This window comes from Mytilus galloprovincialis, chromosome 6, assembly GCF_965363235.1.
Source record: "Mytilus galloprovincialis chromosome 6, xbMytGall1.hap1.1, whole genome shotgun sequence".
Classification (NCBI taxonomy): domain Eukaryota; kingdom Metazoa; phylum Mollusca; class Bivalvia; order Mytilida; family Mytilidae; genus Mytilus; species Mytilus galloprovincialis.
In genome coordinates this window covers 66,570,761-66,593,619 of record NC_134843.1, presented here as the reverse complement: position 1 = coordinate 66,593,619, position 22,859 = coordinate 66,570,761, and the positions used below count along the sequence as shown (strand labels likewise).

Genomic DNA, 22,859 nt, shown 5'->3' with positions numbered 1-22,859 from the left:
ATAGATAAGTATAAAAGACACATCAGTGACACACAAAATCAAAATAAGTTAAAAAGGCCAAACAAAGGACGAAGTTGAAGAGCATTGAGGACCAAAAATTCCTATAAAAGTTTTGCAAAATATAACTGATGTAATCTATTTCGGGTGTCGAAAAGCCTTAGTTTTTATACTTATTATAACTTAAAAGTTTGACATTTGTATAGACGACTGTCTTTTTTATAGGACTGTATGTTGCTCTCTAATTACCAGTGTTATTTTGATTCTGTGTCATTGTCTCATTGATGGTGTAACCCTCCTTCTCCTTTTATCAATATTTTAAAGTGAACTTCTCTCATAACAAAAACCACATTGTATAAAATATTTTTATTTTTTCATTACAAGTAACACAACAAAAATGAAGTCAATTTAAAAATAAAAGAATAAATATGTATATTCAATGAAGTAAAATAGATGAACATAAATTCAGCAGATTCAATTTATTCCACATATTGATTCCATTACAGATGATATCTTATTTAACATCTACTTTAATGTAAAATGAAATGACAAGTATCTTAATGACCTTAAATACATGTATGCACTATAAAATGAAATAGTTCTATAAAATATGTCCATATTATACATGAAGCCATTATTTAGCTTTAAATGTAGGAGAAATGAAAATTCATAGCAAAAAAGCCTCCCTTTTTAGTGCAAAATAATTCATTTCAGAAGTCAAACTACCAATCTAAAGAACAAATATGTCAATACCTACTAATTTTATGCTTATTTGTTTAAATAAAGTAAAATGTGAATTTCAACCATATTTTTTCTAAAATAAAATCCTAATTTCTTGCAAGTTTGTTTTTAGACTTATGCTTGTTTGGAAACCAATGTTGAAAAAAACAATATATTTTCAACGCAGATTTAAACGTGTCTTACATTTAGGTTACTTAATGTCACATGAAATAATTCATTTATTATCCATTATTGAAAAATTACAATTGAATTACACATGTTTCAGTTATACCTTTAATACATTCTTGTTATATTAAATTATAAAATGCTATAATCTACAAAAATGCTAGCACACACCAGACAGAAAAATTACTTCCATCACTACTGATGGAATACACATGGCAGAAGAATCTAATCAATCATAAATTCCATAAACATATCACCATCTTGCAATCTATGTGATCATAAAAAACATATGATTAACCCTCGAAGAGATATCTTGCAATATACCAATCTGCTTTTCCCCTTGATTTTTAATCATAAAAAGTACCACTTAAATTTTCTTTTTAAGATACCATATAAAATGTACATGATGTAAAACCTATCTGTATGTTATTTGCTATGCTAATCATGAGTTATCTTCTCCTATCTCTCATATCAGGTAACATTCTTCGTTCAGGTGATCTTCGTCTGGGCCATTCACCTATTCTACCTCTAGGTGGTGGCTAAAAATATAAATTCAGTAATCATAATAAAAAAACTCAAATTGTATATATATAGGTAAATAAATCCTTTTGTGGTATACTTCACATTTTAAATTTGAACTTCAGAATTTTATTGTTTCATTTTTGTTTAAATACTGAATTTCCCTGAACATGAAGGCTTAAATGAATTTATGTGACAACAAATACACATCTTTATATCATACCAGAAATGTTTCATATTAACTTTTAAGACAAATCTTACAACTAGCACCTTCAGCTTAATGTTTAAAATGCTAGTTAACAATCCGCAAAAAAACAAGTCATTGCACCTGGACACATTATTCTGACTCCTGATTGACATGTTTTGCTCTCACTCCTAGATGCTGAAGCATTTATAAGTAGAAGCAGCAATATCAAATTTCAAGCCTTTGGTCTGATTCAGATGGAACCCAAGACCATCTGCACTTGGGGTCAGCACACTATCAGGCAGTTGTCAACAAAATGAAATTGACAACACTTTCATATAATAATACAACTAATAATAGTTTGAACTTACACTCCTTCTTTCTCTATCTAAATTTCTACGAGGTGGAGGTGTTGGATCTGATTCTCTCCTCTTTTCTCTTTCTTTCAATCTTTTTTCTCTTTCTGCCTCTCTTTGCTTTGCCTTTTCAGCTGCCTAAGAATCATAAAACAAACATTAAATATAATGCAATGAAAAAATAAATTGTAGTTATTTTTTAATATTTAAGACGTTTCACCATAACCCTTCTTAAGTTACTTAATTTTGCTTTTCAACTACATGGTATACATTTCACTATCATAATAGCTATTAAAATATAAGGAAATATGTTTTCACTGTTGGATTTTTAATAAAATAGCAAAAAAGTTACTTTAAAGTTAGGAACCTTAAAAGAAAGAATTCAGAAACATGGTTATATTTGCCAGTCATGTCCTAAAGGAGTAGGTGCGAATATTAGGTCCATAATTTCAGGATAAAAAGTGTTTCCAGTTAATGCATAAACGTTAGATAGTTAAATAGAACGAATTTGTTGAAACTTGAGTACTTATAAAGAATTGACATTAACACTCAACACAGGTAAAAGCATTCTTAATTTCATTCCACATTAAGTCCTGTTTTCATAACAATTTCAAGGAAAATTTAAATCTATTCTAATTTTAAATGCAATAAAGAAACACTAATAGATAACTTTTCAACAGTAAAAGAAGTTTTCCTTGTGAACATTATTATATTATTGGCAGATAAGGATAAAATTTTATGGTCAAGACCAGTGTCTCGCAGGGCCATACAAATTCTGAAGAAAATAATTCTTTTTTGCCTGGTCTGGCCATACCTGTGCTTCTGTTAATGGTAAGCAGTATATACATGGAGTAGTTTTTTAACTGATCTGGCCATACCTGTGCTTCTGTTAATGGTAAGCAGTATGTACATGGAGTAGTTTTTTTTTACTGATCTGGCCTTACCTGTGCTTCTGTTAATGGTAAGCAGTATATACATGGAGTAGTTTTTTTCTGATCTGGCCTTACCTGTGCTTCTGTTAATGGTAAGCAGTATATACATGGAGTAGTTTTTTTTACTGATCTGGCCTTACCTGTGCTTCTGTTAATGGTAACCAGTATATACATGGAGTAGTTTTTTGACTGATCTGGCCTTACCTGTGCTTCTGTTAATGGTAACCAGTATATACATGGAGTAGTTTTTGTTTTCTTGAACAGATCATCCAACAACTTGGCAGGAGGTTCTTCATCTTCTTTTTTATCTATAAATACAGAAAAATAAATGTTATTGTAATAATGGGCAAAAGACATCAAAGGCCAAGCTACAATACTTGTGGTTTGTAATTTGAAAGATAATGGCAATAGCAATTTGACATACATTATTTTGGGTGCATATATTTGAAGGTCAGCAAGGACAGATAACACATAACAATCAGTGCAAATTAGCAATACAAATGAAAATTAGTCTTTAGAGCTCATTGCTGTTGAAAAATTCCGAAATGTGTGCATATAAGAGGTTCACATCTTAACTGTTTATTCACTTATTTTAGAAGAGTTGGAAGGCTCATGAAATGGTTATTTCCATTGGAAATGGGAAATGCTGCTAAAAATTAACATTATTTTTTTCATCTCCAAAAAGCTGTCAAAGTTTTCCAATTGTGCAAATAAAGTGAAGTGCATATCTTCAATGTAAAGAATTAACATTCAAAAATGTTTGAAGACTCTAGGTTAGGTCTTCAATGGGATTGTACAGACAATTGAAAAAAATTCGACTAGATCAATATCAAATTCACAATTTGTTATTTGATAACAAAACACAATTAAAATGAGCAGTAACAATACCTGTTTTTTCTTTCTTTGCAGGCCTTTCCTTATCCCTTTCTTTCTCCCTACTTTTATCTCCACGTCTTCTGTCTTTAGTAGGTGAACCACTAGACGGTCTACGTCGTCTTTGAGGATCTTCCTTTTCTTCTGACTGTCTAATCTTATCCCTGTCCCACTCTCTGATTGGTGGAGGTCTATTCTTCTTTGCCTCTTCTTCTTCTTTTTTCTTTGCTAACCTCACTTCTCTTTCAGCCTTCCTTCTCTTTTCTTCCTCCTTTCTGGCTTTAGCTTCTTTTTGGGCTTTTTCTTTGGCTAATCGTGGTGCTTCCTCCTCATTTTTGTGATAGTCAATCTGTCATAATAAAGCAAGGTTTACATTTAACATGTTTTCATTAAAATCTTTAAATGTTATGTAATCAAGTAATAAAAATGCCTCTTCTCCATTGCAGCAATATCTGTTAATAAGGCTTGAATTTTATCTCAGCATGTCACTTTTATCAAATTTTTTTTCAGTAAAACATTTTTTTTCAATCTCTCTAGATGAAGTTTTATCTATGAACATCATGCTTATAGCAGCTATTTTAAGTTTCTGTAAATGTTGCATTTCACCAAAGTACAAGGTTTTGAAACTAGATATATTATTTTTGTGGAACCAATTTCCTGGGATTTCATGGGTAAAGGGGAATCCTCAATTCAAATATTCTATAGGCTTGTATGCAGACTTTTGCAACACCACAAAAAAAATATCAATAATATACATTCTTAATCCATGAAAATTGTTTCCAATTAAAATAAAAGAATCAGCAGTAAATTAAAAACAACTGAAAACATTTACTAGTTAAATGTTTGTAATAATAACTAATTCAATATGAATGGAAATAATAAATTGTGGTAAACCATGAAGAAAACTTGGTAAAAACATTAACTACTTAGTTTTCCTGTGCATATTGCTGTGTGGTTTTTTTTCTACATCAGCTAACGGTAAAGGGGCATTTTGAGATCTCACAAAACATCTTTAACCCAGCCACATTTTTGAACCTGTCCCTAGTCAAGAGCCTCTGCCCTTTGTTAGTCTTGTATGCTTTCTAATTTTAGTTCATTTATATATTTCATTGTTAAAGTCATATGAAACCTCAAAAAAAAAAAAAAAATAATGAATGTTGTTTTTTTTTTATAACTAAATGGATAATTTCATTATTTAACTTATGAACATATACTTTTTTCTGAAGAAAATTCTATAATTTGTCAAAATTTAGAAGAAGTTTACTTGTTTTAATTGCTTGCTTCCAGGAAGAAATTCGCAGAAATATTTTGGGTATGCAAGTGACCTCAGCATGACCTTTCTCATAAAATTTGGTGATCGCAATACGCATGGATCTGTCATTTAAATAAACTATTATCAGATTGTACATGTTATACACATGCTCAATATCTATGCTTCTTTGTTGATTGTTTACTATAATTTGACAATTGGTAAACTATGACTTTAAAACACGACAATTAAGCAGCTGCCATATTTTCACACAATAACAGACAGAGAGAAAAAATAATTGACGATTATACAAAACGTTTGTGAACAAAAGATAAAATGGTGCACAGAAGACTTAAGTTTATGATATTCATGCATTGGTTCAAGAATTAGATAAACATTATTTTTCAACAGTCACTTGTTTCATATGACTTTAAGTATGATTCCAATATCACTGAACTAGTACACAAGTTTGTTTAGGGGCCAGCTGAACCACGCCTCTGGGTGGGGATTTGCCTCGTGTTGAAGAGCTTTAGGCTGTTTTTATTCTTTAATCCGGTTGTTGTCTCTTGGACTCATTCCCCATTTCCATTCTCAATTTTATAGACATAATATGGCCTTCAGTAAACATACCTCATCTGGAGTGGCATAATCTACTTGTAATATTTTAGGATTAGATGACGGCCATTTTTTTCCATGTAAAGCTTTCCTCGTTTCTACAGCTTGATCTTCAGTCTCAAACTACAACAGAAAATAATAGATACAAGTTAATAAAATCAAATTTTACATCAACATTGATGTTTATTTCCTTTATACAGAAAAATTATACATGTAAATATAAATAATCAATTTTACCCTTTGAGTATAGCATATATTATATGTTATTCAGGTCTCAGACAGGGTATATACTGTGACATTCCCAGCTTAAGAGTTTATATCCCCTGAGCCGAAGGCTAGGGGGATATAAGCTCTAAGTCGGGAAAGGTCACAGTATATACACTGTCTGAGACCTGAATTACACATGAATAACAGATTACCCCGTCTAAATATTTTTTTCGGTGCAGGTAGGCCTATTTGCATTCACAATGCTGCATGTATAAAATTCATTACATGTTTATTGTTTCTTAATATTTTGAGTAATCCATTTAAATGTACCATATTTATCTTCACAAATTTTTTTCCCGTTAAAGAGATTTTTAGATTTCATATTTTGTGTTTGTATGCGAATGTTGCTTTGTTTTTTACATCACATATATTTAGAAACCCAACCTTATAAGTTTTGGCATACATTAAGGATTTTATAATTTTATACAATCACAAAAAAAAAAGCCTAAATCAATTATTTTCTTCAAGCATAGCTTGATTGCATTTTCTACACAGTCTCATTCCGTATGGCAATATGCTAGCAAGATATACAAATTAACCTTGAAATATTTTTTCAAGCCCCTCACATCTTTTCCAATTCTATCTATAATTTATCAGAGACAAAGCAAGGCATGTTTTCGTCAAAAAAAATAAAAAAATCTCAAAAATATATTTGAAGAGAGGATAAGGTTCTACCTAATGGGACACAATGCCCTACCCCCTTTGCATCCTCCTTTGATTATATTCTCTCATCACTTACTGTAGCATAACAATGTGACTTGATGGAATCTATCCAGAATTTATCATCTGTCAATGTGCCTGTTCTTCTCAGTAAATCCTTTAGCTGTAGTAAGGTGAAAGGTCGTACAAGATTCCTCAAATGAACAATATTAGTAACAGGATTCCTTGCTGGTGATGGTGACCTTGATTTGACCTGGGCTGGTTCTTCCATTTCAATAAGCGGTTTCTTCTGACTCACTCTTCGTATAACTACTTGTTCAGCTGAAGAAATAATTTTTACATTATTATTTTATTGAAAATTATATGTAAAAAAAAATATTCAGCAAACAATGATTGACAGCTGTGAGTACATTCAAAAGTTGAGTTAAAAATATACAATTTTTGTAGTAGGCAGAAAATAAGGATCTATTGAGGATAAGTCAAAAGGACTGTAAAATCTTAAAACATCTTAGAGTAATTTTCTAACTTGTTTTATAAGGAATGTCCACAGTTTAAGACATCTGATCCTCTTACCCCTAGGGAAAAGACATCTGATCATCTTACCCCCAGGGAAAAGACATCTGATCATCTTACCCCCAGGGGAAAGATTTCCCACAGTGAATTCTAAACATGTTTTGTTCTTTCTTTACCCCATCCAGGATGAAACAATATTTTTACAAAATAGACTTTGCCCTAATGGTCTATAAACACAAATAATGAACTGTGCCTTTCAAATTCATGTGAGATATTGGCTGTGCTATCCTTTTACATACATGTACATTTCATTAAAATCAAATGAAAACTGTTGGCAAAAGGTCAGATTGAAAAACAAACATCAAGGTCTAATACCCCTCTTTATGGTAAGAGAGATGAATATTTATATAAAAAAAATGATAATCATGTACAGAAAGGCAAGTTCTAAGTATCCCCTCCCCATGTGTGTAGATTAAATTTGGAGCAGTCACATCAATGATAGTAAACCAACAATAGCATGAATAAACATTATCTTACTATCTGTATTTTTTCATTTTTCAACATTGTTTACCTTTTTTAACTTTTCTTTTATCCTCTTGAACCTCCATTTCATTTTCTTCTTTTTCTTCTTCCACAGTCTCTCCCTCTTCTGGAGAATCAGGAGTTTCCCCTTCCTCTAAGTCCTCTTTAGCCTCATCATCTTTAACAACCTACATAATAGACAAATGTTTATGTTACTTAATGCAATATGCTTAAACCTTAATTAGGATATATATGACGTACAAAAATCCTACTTCTGAATAAATTTAGCATAGATCAATTAAAATTCAACCACCTCTGTACAAAATTTGGACTTAATAAATATGTTTCACTATCATATCACGGTAATTTATTCCTACAGACCTGTAAACTCTTGAGAAAATAATCAATTATCAAAATTTCAAAATAATTCCAAGAGATCAAGTGTACAGATATTTTACCACAGTTCTCCTAATTGTCACATCTCTTTTGTCTTCTTCTACATCAGAGATCCTGTCATCATCATTACCAAGGTCAAGGACAGGTTCTGTCAACTTGATTTCTGGAATCAATCCCTGTTAAATACATATCAAATGTTAACCAATATTTATACTGATTCTAATGTCTTTATGAGGTTAATGAATATTCTTTTCTCTTATAAAATCTGAAAATGACACAGTATAAAATGTTTTTTTTTCTTCTACATTTAAAGATATAATCATTATATAAATAACACATTGCTGAGAGGGTGATAGAGAAGATTGTTACCCCGAGAAAACATTGTCCAATGAGACGAAGCCAAGGTTGACAATGTTTTTATGAGGGTACATATCTGATCTATCACCCTCTCAGCAATGTGTTATTTATCAAAGGAAAATTTCGTAAAATAGCAATTCAGAGGGATATAATCACTTGTTATATATACTTTCAATTAATCAAAAAAAGTTTTTATTTTCTTGCCATATATCTTTTAATTTCACAATGACTATTATTTCTTCTGTGTACTTTCTTTACCTTCAGTGAGTCTGTAGATATATTGTAACTAGAGATCCTCTTCGCTCCCTTTGGCTGCCCCGTCTTAGATCCCCATTTCCTCTTTCTCGCAGGTTTCTCTTTCACATTCTCCTTTTCTTCTTCTTTTTCTCCTTCTTCTCTGTCAATACCTGAATTCAAAAGTAGCATTCATGGTTAATTTTTCATTCACAAATGAATTTCTCATTAAACTATTGTTAGTTTCATTACAATAATTTTGCATTAAAACTTTTCAAGACACCACCAAATAACAAGAAACAATTTGACTATTATGATTATGGGATATGTTCTTGTAACATAATTAAAGATCAGTTACTGTCACTTAAAAATATAGGATTACCTTTTAAGCAAGATAATAATGCCATATTCGTGTAAAACCATGCCGTTCCATGGGGTTGTTTCGGTGGATTTTTCAAGTGAACTTTGTTCAATATTGTTATTTTGTGAAGTTTTTGTTTGTTTTGTTTCATACTTATTTTATTAAATTAAACTTTTTACTTTATTTGTTCAGTGTATGTTCACTTGTGTTAATTTGTCTTTTGATTGAGTTAAGTCATTTCAATTGATATTTCATAGTGTGTCTTTCTATACTCTATTGTTTCAGATAAGAGTGAAGGTTGGTACCTATTAAAACGTTAAAACCCACTGCATTTGTTTGCACCTATCCTAAGTCAGGAACCTGATGATTAGTAGTTGTCGATTGTCATTTGTTGATGTGGTTCATAAGTGCTTGTTGTTTCTCATTTTTTATATAGATAAGATCGTTGGTTTTCACGTTTAAATGGTTTTACACTAGTAATTTTGGGGCCCTTTATAGCTTGTTGTTTGGTGCACATGCGAGCCAAGGCTCTGTGTTGAAGACTGTACATCCGACTTATAATGGTTTACTTTTACAAATTGTGACTTGGATGGAGAGTTGTCTCATTGGCACTCATACCACATCTTCTTATATCTATTAGAATGTAGCCTTTGACTTTACAGGCAAGTGTACAGACCTTGAGACAAGATTTTCTTTTTCATCTTCTCTGGTGATACATCTGATTCCATTGTTGTCTCCCCTTCTGTTTCCTACAGAAAACATATCAACATATCCCTTTTCAACAGTTTGTCTATGTATTTCTTTTATAACATTGTAAAGTTTAACACACTACATCAAAGTTGATATAAACCTCATTTTGTTTCATTCCAATACTATCATTATACATATATAATACTGTAATCAGGTAATGACATTTATTAGATACCAAACTTCATGTATTTATTAATGTAACCTTAGATGGAGAGGTAATAGGGTAATGACGATAACAGTAAAAATTCTTGCCAGATGACTTTAACGGTAATTTTTGCTGTATGACGATAAAATGCATATTTTCTTTTGGACGATAAAAAATAAGAGTGCACACGCTGAAATGTCTCACCTTCTTTACTACTCATTGTTATTATGTTGATAGTCCTAAACATAAAGCTTTATTACAACTGTCATGACTGTCACATAAACTTAACATTAACCAAGAAAACTAAACATTGACCAATGAACCATGAAAATGAGGTAAAGGTCAGATGAACCATGCCAGGCAGTCATGTACAGCTAACAATTCTTCCATACAACAAATACTGTTGACCTTTTGCTGATACATGTAGTTTAAGAAAAACAGTCCAAAACACAAAAACTTAACACTGAGCAATGAACATGAAAATCAGGTCAAGGTCAAATAAAACTTGCGCGACTGACTTAGGTCCTACTTGTTTCCGGAAAAAGGCGTACGCCTTTTGCCGGTGTCAAACGCCCGGTGCACTTGTTTCACAAAATTTTGGATGCGCACCCAATAACGGCTTAAGCCGCCCTCGCCTATCTCAGGACTCAGGCGAAGGCGGCGCATTTTCATTTCAAGATGGCGGAAAGAGTGTAAGTGAGAAAAACTAACGGTTACAAATACTGAAAAACAACCAGTAAACGAAAAAATATTATTGTTATGTGCAATTTATCTTCATACTTCGAAGATGGTGAAGAGAAAACGTTCTTTTTTTAAAACATAATAATTAATCTCTAAACCTATTACGAAACAGAAAATTTCTTTAAAAACAAAGCAATGACAACCTAAAATACAATTAAATTAAGATAATAAAAATATTAAAGCATGAATATTTTTGTCAATGTTTTAATAAAACTCCTTAAATATGTAATTATGCAAAAATGCAGATTTAAAGGCTAAATTATTATTTTCCTATTAATGTTGGATGATATGCCGGTTTACTTGTTTTGAGTCAAAATACGGCGTACGCCGTTAGCCGTTCGCCTATCCTTTGTGAAACAAGTTGGACCTTATAGATCATAAAATATTTCCATACACCAAATATAGTTGACCTATTGCATATAGTATTAGAAAAAAAGATCAAAACTCAAAAACTTAACTTCAACCACTGAACCATGAAAATGAGGTGACAGTCAGATGACACCTGCCAGCTAGACACCTACAAATGTACACCTTACAATCATTCCATACACCAAATATAGAAGACCTATTGTATATAGTATAAAAAATAAACAGCTGTGCCATGAGCACATGATACACCTGTCTTCTTGTGTGGAAGTTTTATGCAATAATCATAAATAGTTTCTGAGAAAGTTTTAAGCAATAACCATATATTGTTTTTGAGATACGGCGGGACATGTGAAACCCCCCCTCTTTTTTTTTTTTTACAAAAACTAAATATCACTAAAATAAAATTTTGAATCAAAACCAAAAAGTAAACAGATCTTTAGATTAATATAACAAAGCAGTGTGTAAGCAATAATGATAAATTGTTTTTGAGATATGGCGAAACATGTAAAAAAAACCTCCCCCTTTTTTACAAAATACTCAATAACTGAAAAATAAATTTTGAATCATCACCAAAAAGTATACAGATCTTTAGATTAATGCAACAAAGAAGTGTGTAAAGTTTTAAGTAATAATCATAAATCGTTTTTGAGATACAGCGCAACATGTAAAAATAACTTCCCCCTTTTTTACAAAATACTCAATTACTTAAAAATGAAATTTTGAATCATCACCAAAAAGTATACAGATCTTAAGATTAATATAACTACGAAGTGTGTAAAGTTATAAGCAATAATCAAAAATCATTTTGAGATACGGTGTGACATGTGAAAAAAACAGACCTCTGTTTTAGTTACAAAGTGCCGTAACTCAAAAAGTTTTAATCTTATTTTCACCAAAATGTATACAATTCATTTGACCATCATAAGAAACAACTATATTAAGTTTCATGAAATTTGGATAAGTCGTTCTCAAGTTACAGTGAAACATGTTTAAGTCGGACAGAGAGACAGACGGAAGGACGCCAGACATTTGTATACCATAATACTTCCCATCAAAATTTTGACGGGCATATAAAAACACACCAAAACACAAAACTTAACTGTAACCACTGAACATGAAAATGAGGTCAAGGTCAGATGACACCTGCCAGTTGCACATGTACACTTTACAGTCCTTTCATACACCAAATATACTAGACCTATTGCTTATGGTATCTGAGATATGGACTTGACCACCAAAATTACCTTGTTCACTGATCCATGGAATGAGGTCGAGGTCAAGTGAAAACTGTCTGATGGGCATGAGGAAGTTGCAAGGTACACACATACCAAATATAGTTATCCTATTACTTATAATAAGAGAGAATTTAAAATTACAAAAAATCTTATCTTTTTATTCAAGTAGTCACTGAACCATGAAAATGAGGTCAAGGACATTGGACATGTGACTGACGGAAACCTTGTAACATGATGCATTCATATACAACAATGCACAAAGTATGAAGCATCCATTCTTCCGCTTTCTAAAATATAATGCTTTTAAAAACTTAGTTAACGCTGCCACCAGATCACTATCCCTATATGTCAAGCTTTCTGTGACTGTCGGTCGCAGGCTCTTTTGTCGCAGGCTCAACAAAAATCGACTGATTTTGACTAATAACATTAACATGATTAATTTTTTTCCAAAAATGATGGTAACGATAATTATTTGAGACGTCTGACGAAATCAAAATAAGAATAATTTGACAAATCATTGAAAAATTTTAACCAATTTCACTCTAACAGCAGCCAGAAATGACCATTTGAAGCCTGACGGTAAAGGGCATTACTTCCCTCTTAGAACACAAAAATATCATGAAAATATTCAACTTCCAAAAAATGTAACATGTGTAATTAGTTTCTTTGAAAAGTTTGTAAATATAACTTAAAATAACCAGTGAATTATCGTCATACACAAAATTTGGTATCCATGAATAATATATAACGATGTAACAGGATACAAATGACCTTAATTTGGAGATACATGTACGTAGCTTACCAAATTTTATTTGCTCAAAAAAAATAATGGTTTGTGGTGTCAAATGTATTGTTATGCATTGAAACCCAATTTTATGTAATAGCTGACCCAAACAATTGCTAAAACAGTGTCTTTACTTTTAAAGTTTTTAAATTAAATGGCGGCCAAATGTATAAAGCCAAATATGCTACAGTGTAAATTATTTAGAGAAAATATGCTCTCACTGAATATTTCTACGTTCCTTTTTATAAATTATGTACATAACATGCTGATGTATGGTCTTATTCTCACAAAAAAAAAGGTAAAATTATAGTCTTTTTCTGCATGAAAGATAAAATTGGGACATATAGTTTTAACCTAAATAGTTTATTCCTTTTGTTTTTGAAAACTTTTTTGGTTTCTACATGCATGTACATATAGCATCTGAAGAATAAGACATGAATTAGTAACAATATAACACATTTATCTTGTACAATCACATGTTAGGTTTTAGAGAGATAATAACAATTAAATTTATTGAACAGGATGAAATAATTTCCAAATTTGAGTCCTAGATTCAAAACTATTTGAAGTCTGACTTTTTCTAGGATAATTTTTAATAAATTAATGATTCAAATTATTTCAAAGATTGCCAAAACTGTTGAGTTTGACTGAACATGTGACTGCATGAATTATTAAAACGCAAGATGATTAACACAAATTAACTTCTTTCAAACAAACCAGGTGGTTACTGCCTTTTCTGCTGCTCCCGCTGTATTTAATGTTAAACAGGGAATGGGGTGAGTCAGGGAAAACCCATGTTGTCACTTAATTAGATCTGCCTTCTAACAGTATAAAGCTTCAGGTAAAATAGCTTGCTCTGAAGTGTTCATATGATCTCAGATTCAGTATGATCTAAACTGTTCCTGAATTTGCATTCATAAGTTTCGTACAAGTTTTAAATGACTAAGAACTGTAGCTGACAGTACTTAGCATGTCCCTATGCAATGTTTATACTGAATTACATCTTGGCAGGTTACATTTGACTTTCACGTATAACGTCACAGCATGATCTATCATCTTAGATGCTAAATGTCAAATCACAGCTGATACAAAAATAAGCCTTTTCATCTTGTAAGTGTCACATGAAAGAATTCCTAAAAGTTTGTACACAAATTTGGCATAACTCATACAGTGATCATCAGTTCGAAAGAAAGAGCACCATTACAGTTTAGTGCTCATCTATTCTATGTTGTGGTGGTCTTCAGAGCAGATTGCAAGTTTGAGGTTAACAGTTCTTCACAGTACAAAAAGCTTGCTGAAAGAATATCCATTCCTGTGCTACTGTTGCATGTAATTATTTGGCTGTGTTGAGAGACAAAAGAAGTTTTTCAGCTGATGGTAACAATATGACAAGTTACTGATTGTTCATCTTTGAAATTAGTAATCAAGGGTTAAAATCCACATCTTTTTTTCCACTTCCATAATTAATACTGAATAGTATATAACATGTATATTACAACACTCACTACAAGGTTTTAATGGTGTGCGGCTTCAGAGTCAATAAAACTTCATGATTCCTAGTCCCTAGTCCAGTAATGGCTTCTTCGAAAAATACAATGATTTATTCTCCAGAAAGTCAAAATAAACTGACAATACTTTCTAGCATGTAAAACTTATGCAAATTGTTAGTTTGAGATTAACGAATGCATACTAAATGCAGTCCAAACAAAATGTTACTCCAGCTTCTCAGAATTGCACAACCAGAAAGTTTTCAATTAACAAAAGGAATAAAAAGCAGTTTTCTGAAAATTTTACTTCAATCCTTTAAGAGTCAAGTGACATGTTCGGTCCAGACTAACAGATGTCTTTTTTTACAAGTCCAGATAAAATATCCTTGTCACTAACAGGAAATATAAGATATACTAGTGCAATCCTTGCAGTTTTCATAAAGATACACTCCTTTATCAAGCCCAGATAATTATACACTTCAATGCACTTAGAATTAATTCAGCAAACTGTTAGTTTGAGACTAACAGCTGCCTACTTTACACAGTCCAAAATCACTTTACGAAGTGCAAAATCACTTTATGAAGTCCAAAAAATCACTTTATGAAGTGCAAAATCACTCTTTTAAGTCCAAAACTAGATTTTATGAAGGATTCCAATACGTCACTTTCCATAGAAGGAATTTTCACTTCACACAGTTCAAAATCAAAATTTCGTCCACCTACTTGTGTAAAAGTTTTCTTTCAATGTCAATCTGAACTTTCCTACATAGCAGTCTTTGAATTTTCATTTTCAACAAAGAACTTGATGTGACAACCTTGACCGTGGGGCAGGGGTTCGGGAAGTGAAGAGAAATTCCTCAGTTTGGTCCTTGTTCATCCTTGTACCATTTGTCTTTGGCTCTAGTGAGTTGTGAAAAATTTATTTAAAAATTGTATTCTAGAGAAGGAGTTTACTCAAGTACAAAATAATATTTCAAATTACTAGAATTAACGTAATTCACATGAAATGGCAATAGTCTATAAATAAAAGAGAAACAGGCCTTATCTTTTTTAATTTCAATTTTTGTTAAATAAATCTTATTAGAATAATTGAAATTGTGCAGTTACATATACTGTGACATCTGACATTTTCATTAATATCTATCAAATGATTTGCATTTAAAAAGCAGCAATTAATTTTTTTAGAAAACTGGTAGCATACCTATTTTCTATCTTTAAAGAAGCACTTAATTCATTAAAAAACGAGTAGACATTTTTCATACTCTTATTCTTCAAGCTTTTATTTCAGTAATTATGCATAGTGTAAACACATTTGTAATTCAAATTAAGAATATTGAAATGATACTTTTGTACTGTTGAAATAAATTTTCAATATACAATACTTAAAATTGGGGTCAGGATTAATAATATATTTAACAATTATCTTCAGGTTCAAAGATGTTTTAAGTCTGAACTAAAGCAAGAATGTGTACTACTGCCATTGTCATGAGTGGTCCTTAACTTTCCATGAAATATTTTGTGAACTTTACATAAATATTCACCTATCAAAATATGTTTTTTTTCACAATTCAATGTTTGTAATACTCCTTCCCTACTTGTGTACAGCTGAACAGATTAACATACCTTTTCAAATACTGATTCTACAGTAGTATCTGGCTTAGTGTCACTTTCTTCTACCTCCATTGCTGAAGAGCTCCTAAAATCATTTTTTTTTTAGAAAATAACATATATATCATGTATATTGGATAAGTATAAAATTTGTTGCAACTTGTCATGATTTCGATAGCATCTTTTTTAGTATTTTCTCATTCTGATTAAAAGGAACTTAAATCATTCAAAACAACTATCAGTGGATGTCTTTGGTTAATGTCGGTCATATTTGTTTTTTCGTAAATTGTTTTAAAATAGGCTGTTAGTTTTCTCGTTTGGATTATTTTACATTTTTCATGTCTGAGACTTTTTTAGTTGACTATAAAGAATGTTTTTTTACAATGTTGAAGTCCTTTAATTGATTATATTTACTTCATTTGAGTTTTGGTGGACAGTTGTCTCATTGGCAATCATAACATATCTCCATATTTTTATACTGATTCAAAACCTAGAACATATATATATAATATATATTTCTGTTTAATCTTCTCCTGGTTCATCAAAATAATTGTAGAAATTTTGTCACAGGTAATATAAAAGGTGTATTAGAAATTTCTTCTCCAAAAAATTGGGTTGAAAATATGAAGAACTATCATATGTTTTACAGATCAGATTTTTATCTGAAAAGTTCACTTTTGATGCTAAGTGGGTAAAATAAATACAAGCTGCAGCCCTTATGCCTATAGGTCATGATATCAAAGAATTCTTACTCGTCTTCCTTTACTTCCTCGTCCTGTGTTGATGTTGTTGACACAGCTTCCTCAACTTCCATTTTTGAAGGTATCTGAATCTGCAACAATAAATTATATGCTTCAAAAAATAAAAGACAAGTTCTTTCCAAACAGATTGTTGTTTATTAGGGTTATTGACAGGTGTTATATACTTGTTCCTTACCATAGCAATCAGTTTTATTATTAGGAGGCAATATTATGGGCAATCCCACAGGTAAAACTTAATTTTTTCTCAAGACTTCAATTTTTCCCCAAGATACTTACGAATGATAAAATACTGATTGACTTTTCTATTAGATAATTTTTTTAATAGTCTCCTTCTAACCCAAAACAGAAACTAACAACTGGTTGAAAGCTAAACTTTACAACTAAAGATGTGTTGGTGTTGTACATGTTTGTCCTTCAAGCTACGATTTTAATAAATATTGAATCTGATATCTTTATAAATTTCAGATACAGTATAAGAACACTTATTGGCACGGATAAATACAAACTGTACGTAAAAATATTAACCTTTTCAGGCACTGGTGATGGTGACCTTGACTTGGAACTTGATGATCTGGATCTTCTTTTGGATGGTGGTGATCTTGACCTTGATGATGATCTATTACCTGGTGATTTTGACCTAGATTTTCTTGGCAATTTTGGTTGGGTTGTTGCCCCTCTTGTTGGTGACTTAGATCTAGACTTTGATCTTGAACTTGAACTAGAAAAAAAGTAAAAAACATAACTGATAGATTTATTTTTTCTGGAATTTTTGCATGTGGAGTGAAAGCCTATGAATGTATTACAGATTATTCTTAGCATTAAAAAACATAGAAGTTGTAATTGTTCCAGACATTAAATACCATTAATCAATAAAACCTCTTCATCTAGCTAATCAATTTTTCTGTTACCTTGAAGATGACCTAGATTTCCTTTTCAGTGGTGATCTTGACCTACTGCTGCTGCTGCTACTACTACTAGATGCCCTTGACCTTCTTGGTTTCTTTGACTTTTCCCTGTCACTACTGCCACTTTCAGATCGGCGACGCCCACTGGTCTTTTCCCTCTCCCTGCTGCATTCATCTGATTTCTCAGCAGACATACTTCTTTCTCGTCTTTTCTTATCTTCAGGAGATTTTGACCTTGACTTAACAGGTTCTGCAAAAATGAGTCATTATATCTGCTTTTAATACAAATAACAATGAAGTAAGATTTTCAATATACATCAATTAGATAGCAAATCAACCAAAAACATTATTGTGTTAAAGGTTAACCCAGAAAAGTGCTTCAGCTACACAAAATTTATAAGCTGTTAATTTCAATTAAAGAACTTAAGTTAGTATTGTGTAATTGACTTTAATAATTCCTATTTCATTTATAATGCATCTTATACAGGGGCTATCTTGTTCATTAAAAAACAAGGATTTCCCTGTAATCCAATTAATATTAATATGTTCAAATTAATACAAAACCATAATGCAAACAGTTAATAAATGCATTCTTAATAAATGTTTTTGTCTTCTAACCTTTAATCATGAAAAATTCTAAAAGAAACAACTTAAGTTTATTATAAATATTTTAGAAATTACAAAACCGAATATGTTTAAAATGGTTTATATATATTATATCAGAGTTTATTACCCATCACCAATATTTTATATCAATTGAAATCATTACCATTTGATGTCTCCTTTGATTCTTCAATACATATATTTTTGATTTCTGTTTTATTTTCACCTTTGCTTTTTTCTACTATTTTGGAATCCTCTGTTTTAGGTTGATCTGTATCAACAGCTTTTAAACTGATACTTGAATCCTTAGGTGTGCCTGATTCTGCAACTTTTTCAGTTATACCTGAATCTTTGAATTCTTCAGCAACCTTGACTTTGTCTGTGATCTTATCTTCCTCAGCAACCTTGACCTTGTCTGTGACTTTATCTTCCTCAGGAACCTTGACCTTGTCTGTTACGTTTTCTTCTTCAGCAACCTTGACCTTGTCTGTAACCTTATCTTCCTCAGGAACCTTGACCTTGTCTGTTACTTTATCTTCCTCAGGAACCTTGTCCTTGTCTGTGACTTTATCTTCCTCAGCAACATCGACCTTCTCTGAGACTTTTTCTTCAGCAACCTTGACATTGTCTGAGACCTCATCTTCCTCAGGTACCTTGACCTTCTCTGTGGTCTTATCCTCTTCTGTAGACTTTTCTACAATCTTAGCTGCTTGCTCGTCTGGTTGTGTTGCTTCTTCCTGTGGAACAGGACCATCTCTAGACTTTCTCCATCCTCTTTTAGGCCTTGGTTGAATTGGAGACGTCACCTCTGTCTGTGCTGTTTCCTCTGTATTGCTGTGGGTACTTGACCTTCTCCTTGAGGCCCTGGAATCACCAGCACCATCTTCTGAAGTTTTCTGAGAAAAAAAAATATCTTACTCATACTTATATGGTCACAATATGGGGCTTATTATTTTACCTAAAACAGACAATTGTAGCAAATGTTATGGTTACTATATGATGTTTCTATTTCTAAATGAATGTTTACTACTGCATTGCTATCTCCCTTTCTTTGCAAATATAATGCATCAGTTGTTATCTGAATGAATATACTTAGTTAATTATTTTATTGAGAAAAATATTTACAATTCATCTCCCTCATTTTTTTCTAGCTTACTTTACAGTATAGGTTTTGCTCATTGTTGAATGCTGTAAAGTAACCTGTCTTTGTTACATCCTTGTTCATTGGTCTCTGGTAAACATTTGTCTCATTGGCAATCATATCAAATCTTATTTTTATATAACAAGACAAACAAAGTTTATACCAGCAAGCAATGATAGTCATGATTTAAAATATACTTGTCTCATTATGTCATTTTGCTTAATTAAAACATGTATAACACAAATAGGAGAAAAGTAAAGCCTCCTCCTAATACACATTGGCTCGCAGTAATTTATATCATGTTTTTTTCCTGAAGCTCACTAAGAATTGAAATTTAAATTCCTGACAAAACTCAGAAAAACAAAATTTTAGTCTCTGGTCTAACTGTGCAAACCATTCAAATTCAAATTTCAATGGCTACAGATTTTTAAAGAAAATATGCACAATGTGCAAGGCCTATGATCTCTACACTAAGTGCTCAACTTCATATGTTGAATTGCTTTTTTAAGAAACTGTCATTTATATAGAATTTGTGTTTTATATTTTTTAAGGTCATTTTATCCCCTTTGAAATGATGACCTGGGGTCTTTTTGTTGATGATATTTATAAGTTCTTCTATTGATTTAGAAATTCTAGCACTCTGTAAATTTACAACAGTCATGGGCATATGAACATATGTTGCAGGTTATATCACCTTGAATTTGTCTACGGTGCTAACCAATTACAGTAACATTTGTGTAAGGAACAAAAGATTAGCTTTCACCATGACATCACAAGTTTTGACATGATAAAAATACCTTTTCTCTTCAATAGACAATATCAAACAGTATCAACCACTTTGTCATTATACATAAAATGCAGTTGTATAGTGTTCAAACCAAAGGAAGAGAATATTGCTGGTTTGTCTCTAAAATAAGTTACCTTTTGTTCTGGAGTTTTTCTAGCAGAAAGATCTGGTTTGTCTTTCTTGGTTGGACTTTGACATTCTTCTGATGCACTTTCATCTGTAAAATGCAACACAATTACTTAAATTACTACTAAGAAATTAATTTACATTCTGTTATAACATTCAGTAAGGATTGGATATTTGAATTGCATTTGTTTTCTTTCAGATTTTTGAAGTATTTTCTCATAACTGAGTTATTTATCTATTGAATTTTTGTACAATATTATTGAAGTAATTGATTTTTTGTTCTTTTCATACCTGATAATGAAAAATCTATGACATTTGTCGAGAAGGACAATTTGGGTAAAATATTTATCACAAACAGTCTTTTAATCTCAAATATTACCTGAAAATCTTCTTATTTCTTCCTGCCTGTCTGCTAGTAACTTTTTCTGTTTTTCCAAATACAATTTAATAACATCACTCTTTTCTGATTCCTGTGAAATATATAAAGAGATATTTATTGTTTTTTGTATTTTTTAGTCTATAGTTTTTGTTTCGGTGCCAGTTGAAGAACGCCTCCAGCTGCATTGAAGACTCATTTGTGGCCTTCAGCTGTTATCTGCTCTTTGGTCAGGTTGCTGTCTCTTTGACACATTCCCTATTTCAATTTTCAATTTATGAAATTTTTTTAAATGTCATATATATAATGGTTATAAATTAAAATGTGCAATCTCCCCCATCCATGTTTGACTCAACACCAACTTCAAGTCAAGAAAATTATTTTAACTAAATCATGTTAAGAGTATTCCATAAAAAGATGATTGGAATAAGTTTGTGCAAATCAACATACATAATTTGTTTTATTTCTGATATTACAGTTTTGTAGTTTTCATCTATATTTGATACTGTGAAAAGATGAAAGAGTTTAGTCAGTTCGTTTGTTGATAATCATTTGTTTTTTTGCAGTTATTGTTGTGTCTATGATTGAAAGATAGATCTGTTTCCACAAGGGGACTTTGCGTGAAATAAATGAAAAAGTATGTTTGGATTTTCTCTATATTTTAGCTCTATCCTTCAGACTTGTACTGAATTTGTTGATAATTGTTTTAATGATTATTAGAATTAATCCATTCACATCCACAACCATTAATAAGATATGAAGAATAAGTCCTTATGGTTACAGTAAACTTGTAGTTTTATTGGAGTACTGATTTTTCTTACCACTGCATTTGTTGGCTCATTATCATCTTGATCTAGAAAGAAAGAAAACAATACTTAAACAATATAATACATGTGGCATTCAACAAAATATAAATATACAATAAGAATCTGGATTTATTTCTGAGATTCTTATCATTGTACTGTCTTTTTCTAGAGGTTTCATTCCAGGACCTTTTTAGCTTTTTATTTGTACATGGCAAAATTTATGAACACTGTATGGTGATATTTAGTTTTTTTACACCCTTTCCTGTGATGGACTGTTTTCTGATTGGAATCATCTAGTTATCTTTATTTTGGATAATACATTTGATGATCCATCTTACTACATATTGTACATGTTATATGAGTATTGATTTGTGTAAAAGTAATAATCTAATTGTTGCTAATTCATTATTGGTTCTGGTAAAAAAAAGTTTAATCAATGGAGTAAAATTTACATAATATACTGTATAAATCTCCTAATTCAAGCTGCCAGAAAGTTATTCTAAATGTTCTTTTGTATGCAAATAAAGAAAAGTCATTACAAACAATCATTCTACCAGTTACTTACTTTCAGGATTTTCATCTGTCTCCTGTTCTTCTCGTAGGAACTGAAATAAACGAAGACAAATGAGCATGGTAGTAAACCATATTATATAGTGATTGTCACAAGTTCTAAAACCAAGAAAAAAACAACAGAATCAAACTGACATTGTTAGTGCTTTGACTTTCTTTAAAAGAGATATTTATTGGTTTTTTTTCCATTTTTTAGTCTATAATTTAAGAATTATCTCCCTTGGGTAACAATTTTGGCTTCGACTACAATTATTACTGACATTTTAAACTGTACTTTAACAAGGTAAAAGTGTGATATAGAATGATGAACATAGCTTTTTGAAATACCAAATACTACAGGCTAGCCGCTACAGCAAATTATATTTTGATTTTTTTAATATTTTGTTTGAATCACTTTGATACACCTGATACATTTTTCAGATGCTATATTCATACGGTTTATTTTGCATTACCGTTCTGAGTCTCTCTACAATATCTTCCTTTTTTCCACTCTTAGAAAGACCCCTTTTATCACATTCTTTCTTCAAATCTACCACGCGATAGTCATTTATGTCTTTTCCCCTTAAAGTCGGAGCATCAGTGTCCGCCATTGTTGACATGTGCTGTCGTTGATTTCCGTAATAGTGAAAATTACTGTTATTTTTTATTCATTATAAGTTTCAATTAAATTAAATAAAGTAAAAACAAAGTGAATTCTTTATACAATTGTGCCTACTTAGAAAAA

At 31.3% G+C, this 22,859-nt stretch overlaps 1 protein-coding gene across 5 annotated transcripts; it reads right to left on the bottom strand.

The window, feature by feature from the left end:
• Positions 1 to 348: 348 nt before the first annotated feature.
• LOC143080148 (uncharacterized) lies at positions 349 to 22,753 on the bottom strand. Of its 5 annotated transcripts, none has more exons than XM_076255871.1 (20): positions 22,588 to 22,753; positions 22,131 to 22,170; positions 21,581 to 21,612; positions 20,763 to 20,853; positions 20,392 to 20,474; positions 18,496 to 19,225; positions 17,730 to 17,976; positions 17,347 to 17,539; positions 16,813 to 16,892; positions 16,076 to 16,148; positions 9,618 to 9,690; positions 8,605 to 8,753; positions 8,052 to 8,165; positions 7,643 to 7,781; positions 6,638 to 6,879; positions 5,647 to 5,754; positions 3,783 to 4,116; positions 3,099 to 3,202; positions 1,978 to 2,100; positions 349 to 1,442 (listed from the first exon to the last, which is right to left on the bottom strand). In XM_076255871.1, the coding sequence occupies exons 1-20, from the start codon at positions 22,732 to 22,734 to the stop codon at positions 1,353 to 1,355; spliced, it is 3,192 nt and encodes a 1,063-aa protein (XP_076111986.1). In that variant the 5' UTR covers positions 22,735 to 22,753; the 3' UTR covers positions 349 to 1,352. The 5 variants fall into 5 exon arrangements, with proteins under 5 accessions (XP_076111986.1, XP_076111987.1, XP_076111988.1 ...); XM_076255872.1 differs by having other exon boundaries at positions 16,813 to 16,886; XM_076255873.1 differs by having other exon boundaries at positions 18,556 to 19,225.
• Positions 22,754 to 22,859: the final 106 nt, after the last annotated feature.

What these genes read in the sequence shown, in the direction of transcription:
- LOC143080148 (XM_076255871.1), bottom strand. Translation starts at nt 22,734, where the DNA reads ATGTCAACAATGGCGGACACTGATGCTCCGACTTTAAGGGGAAAAGAC. An exon ending in AAATCTAGGTCATCTTCAAG is followed by an intron (nt 17,540 to 17,729) that starts GTAACAGAAAAA and finishes CTTTTTTTCTAG; the next exon opens with TTCAAGTTCAAGATCAAAGT. An exon ending in TAGATAGAGAAAGAAGGAGT is followed by an intron (nt 1,443 to 1,977) that starts GTAAGTTCAAAC and finishes TTATATTTTTAG; the next exon opens with CCACCACCTAGAGGTAGAAT.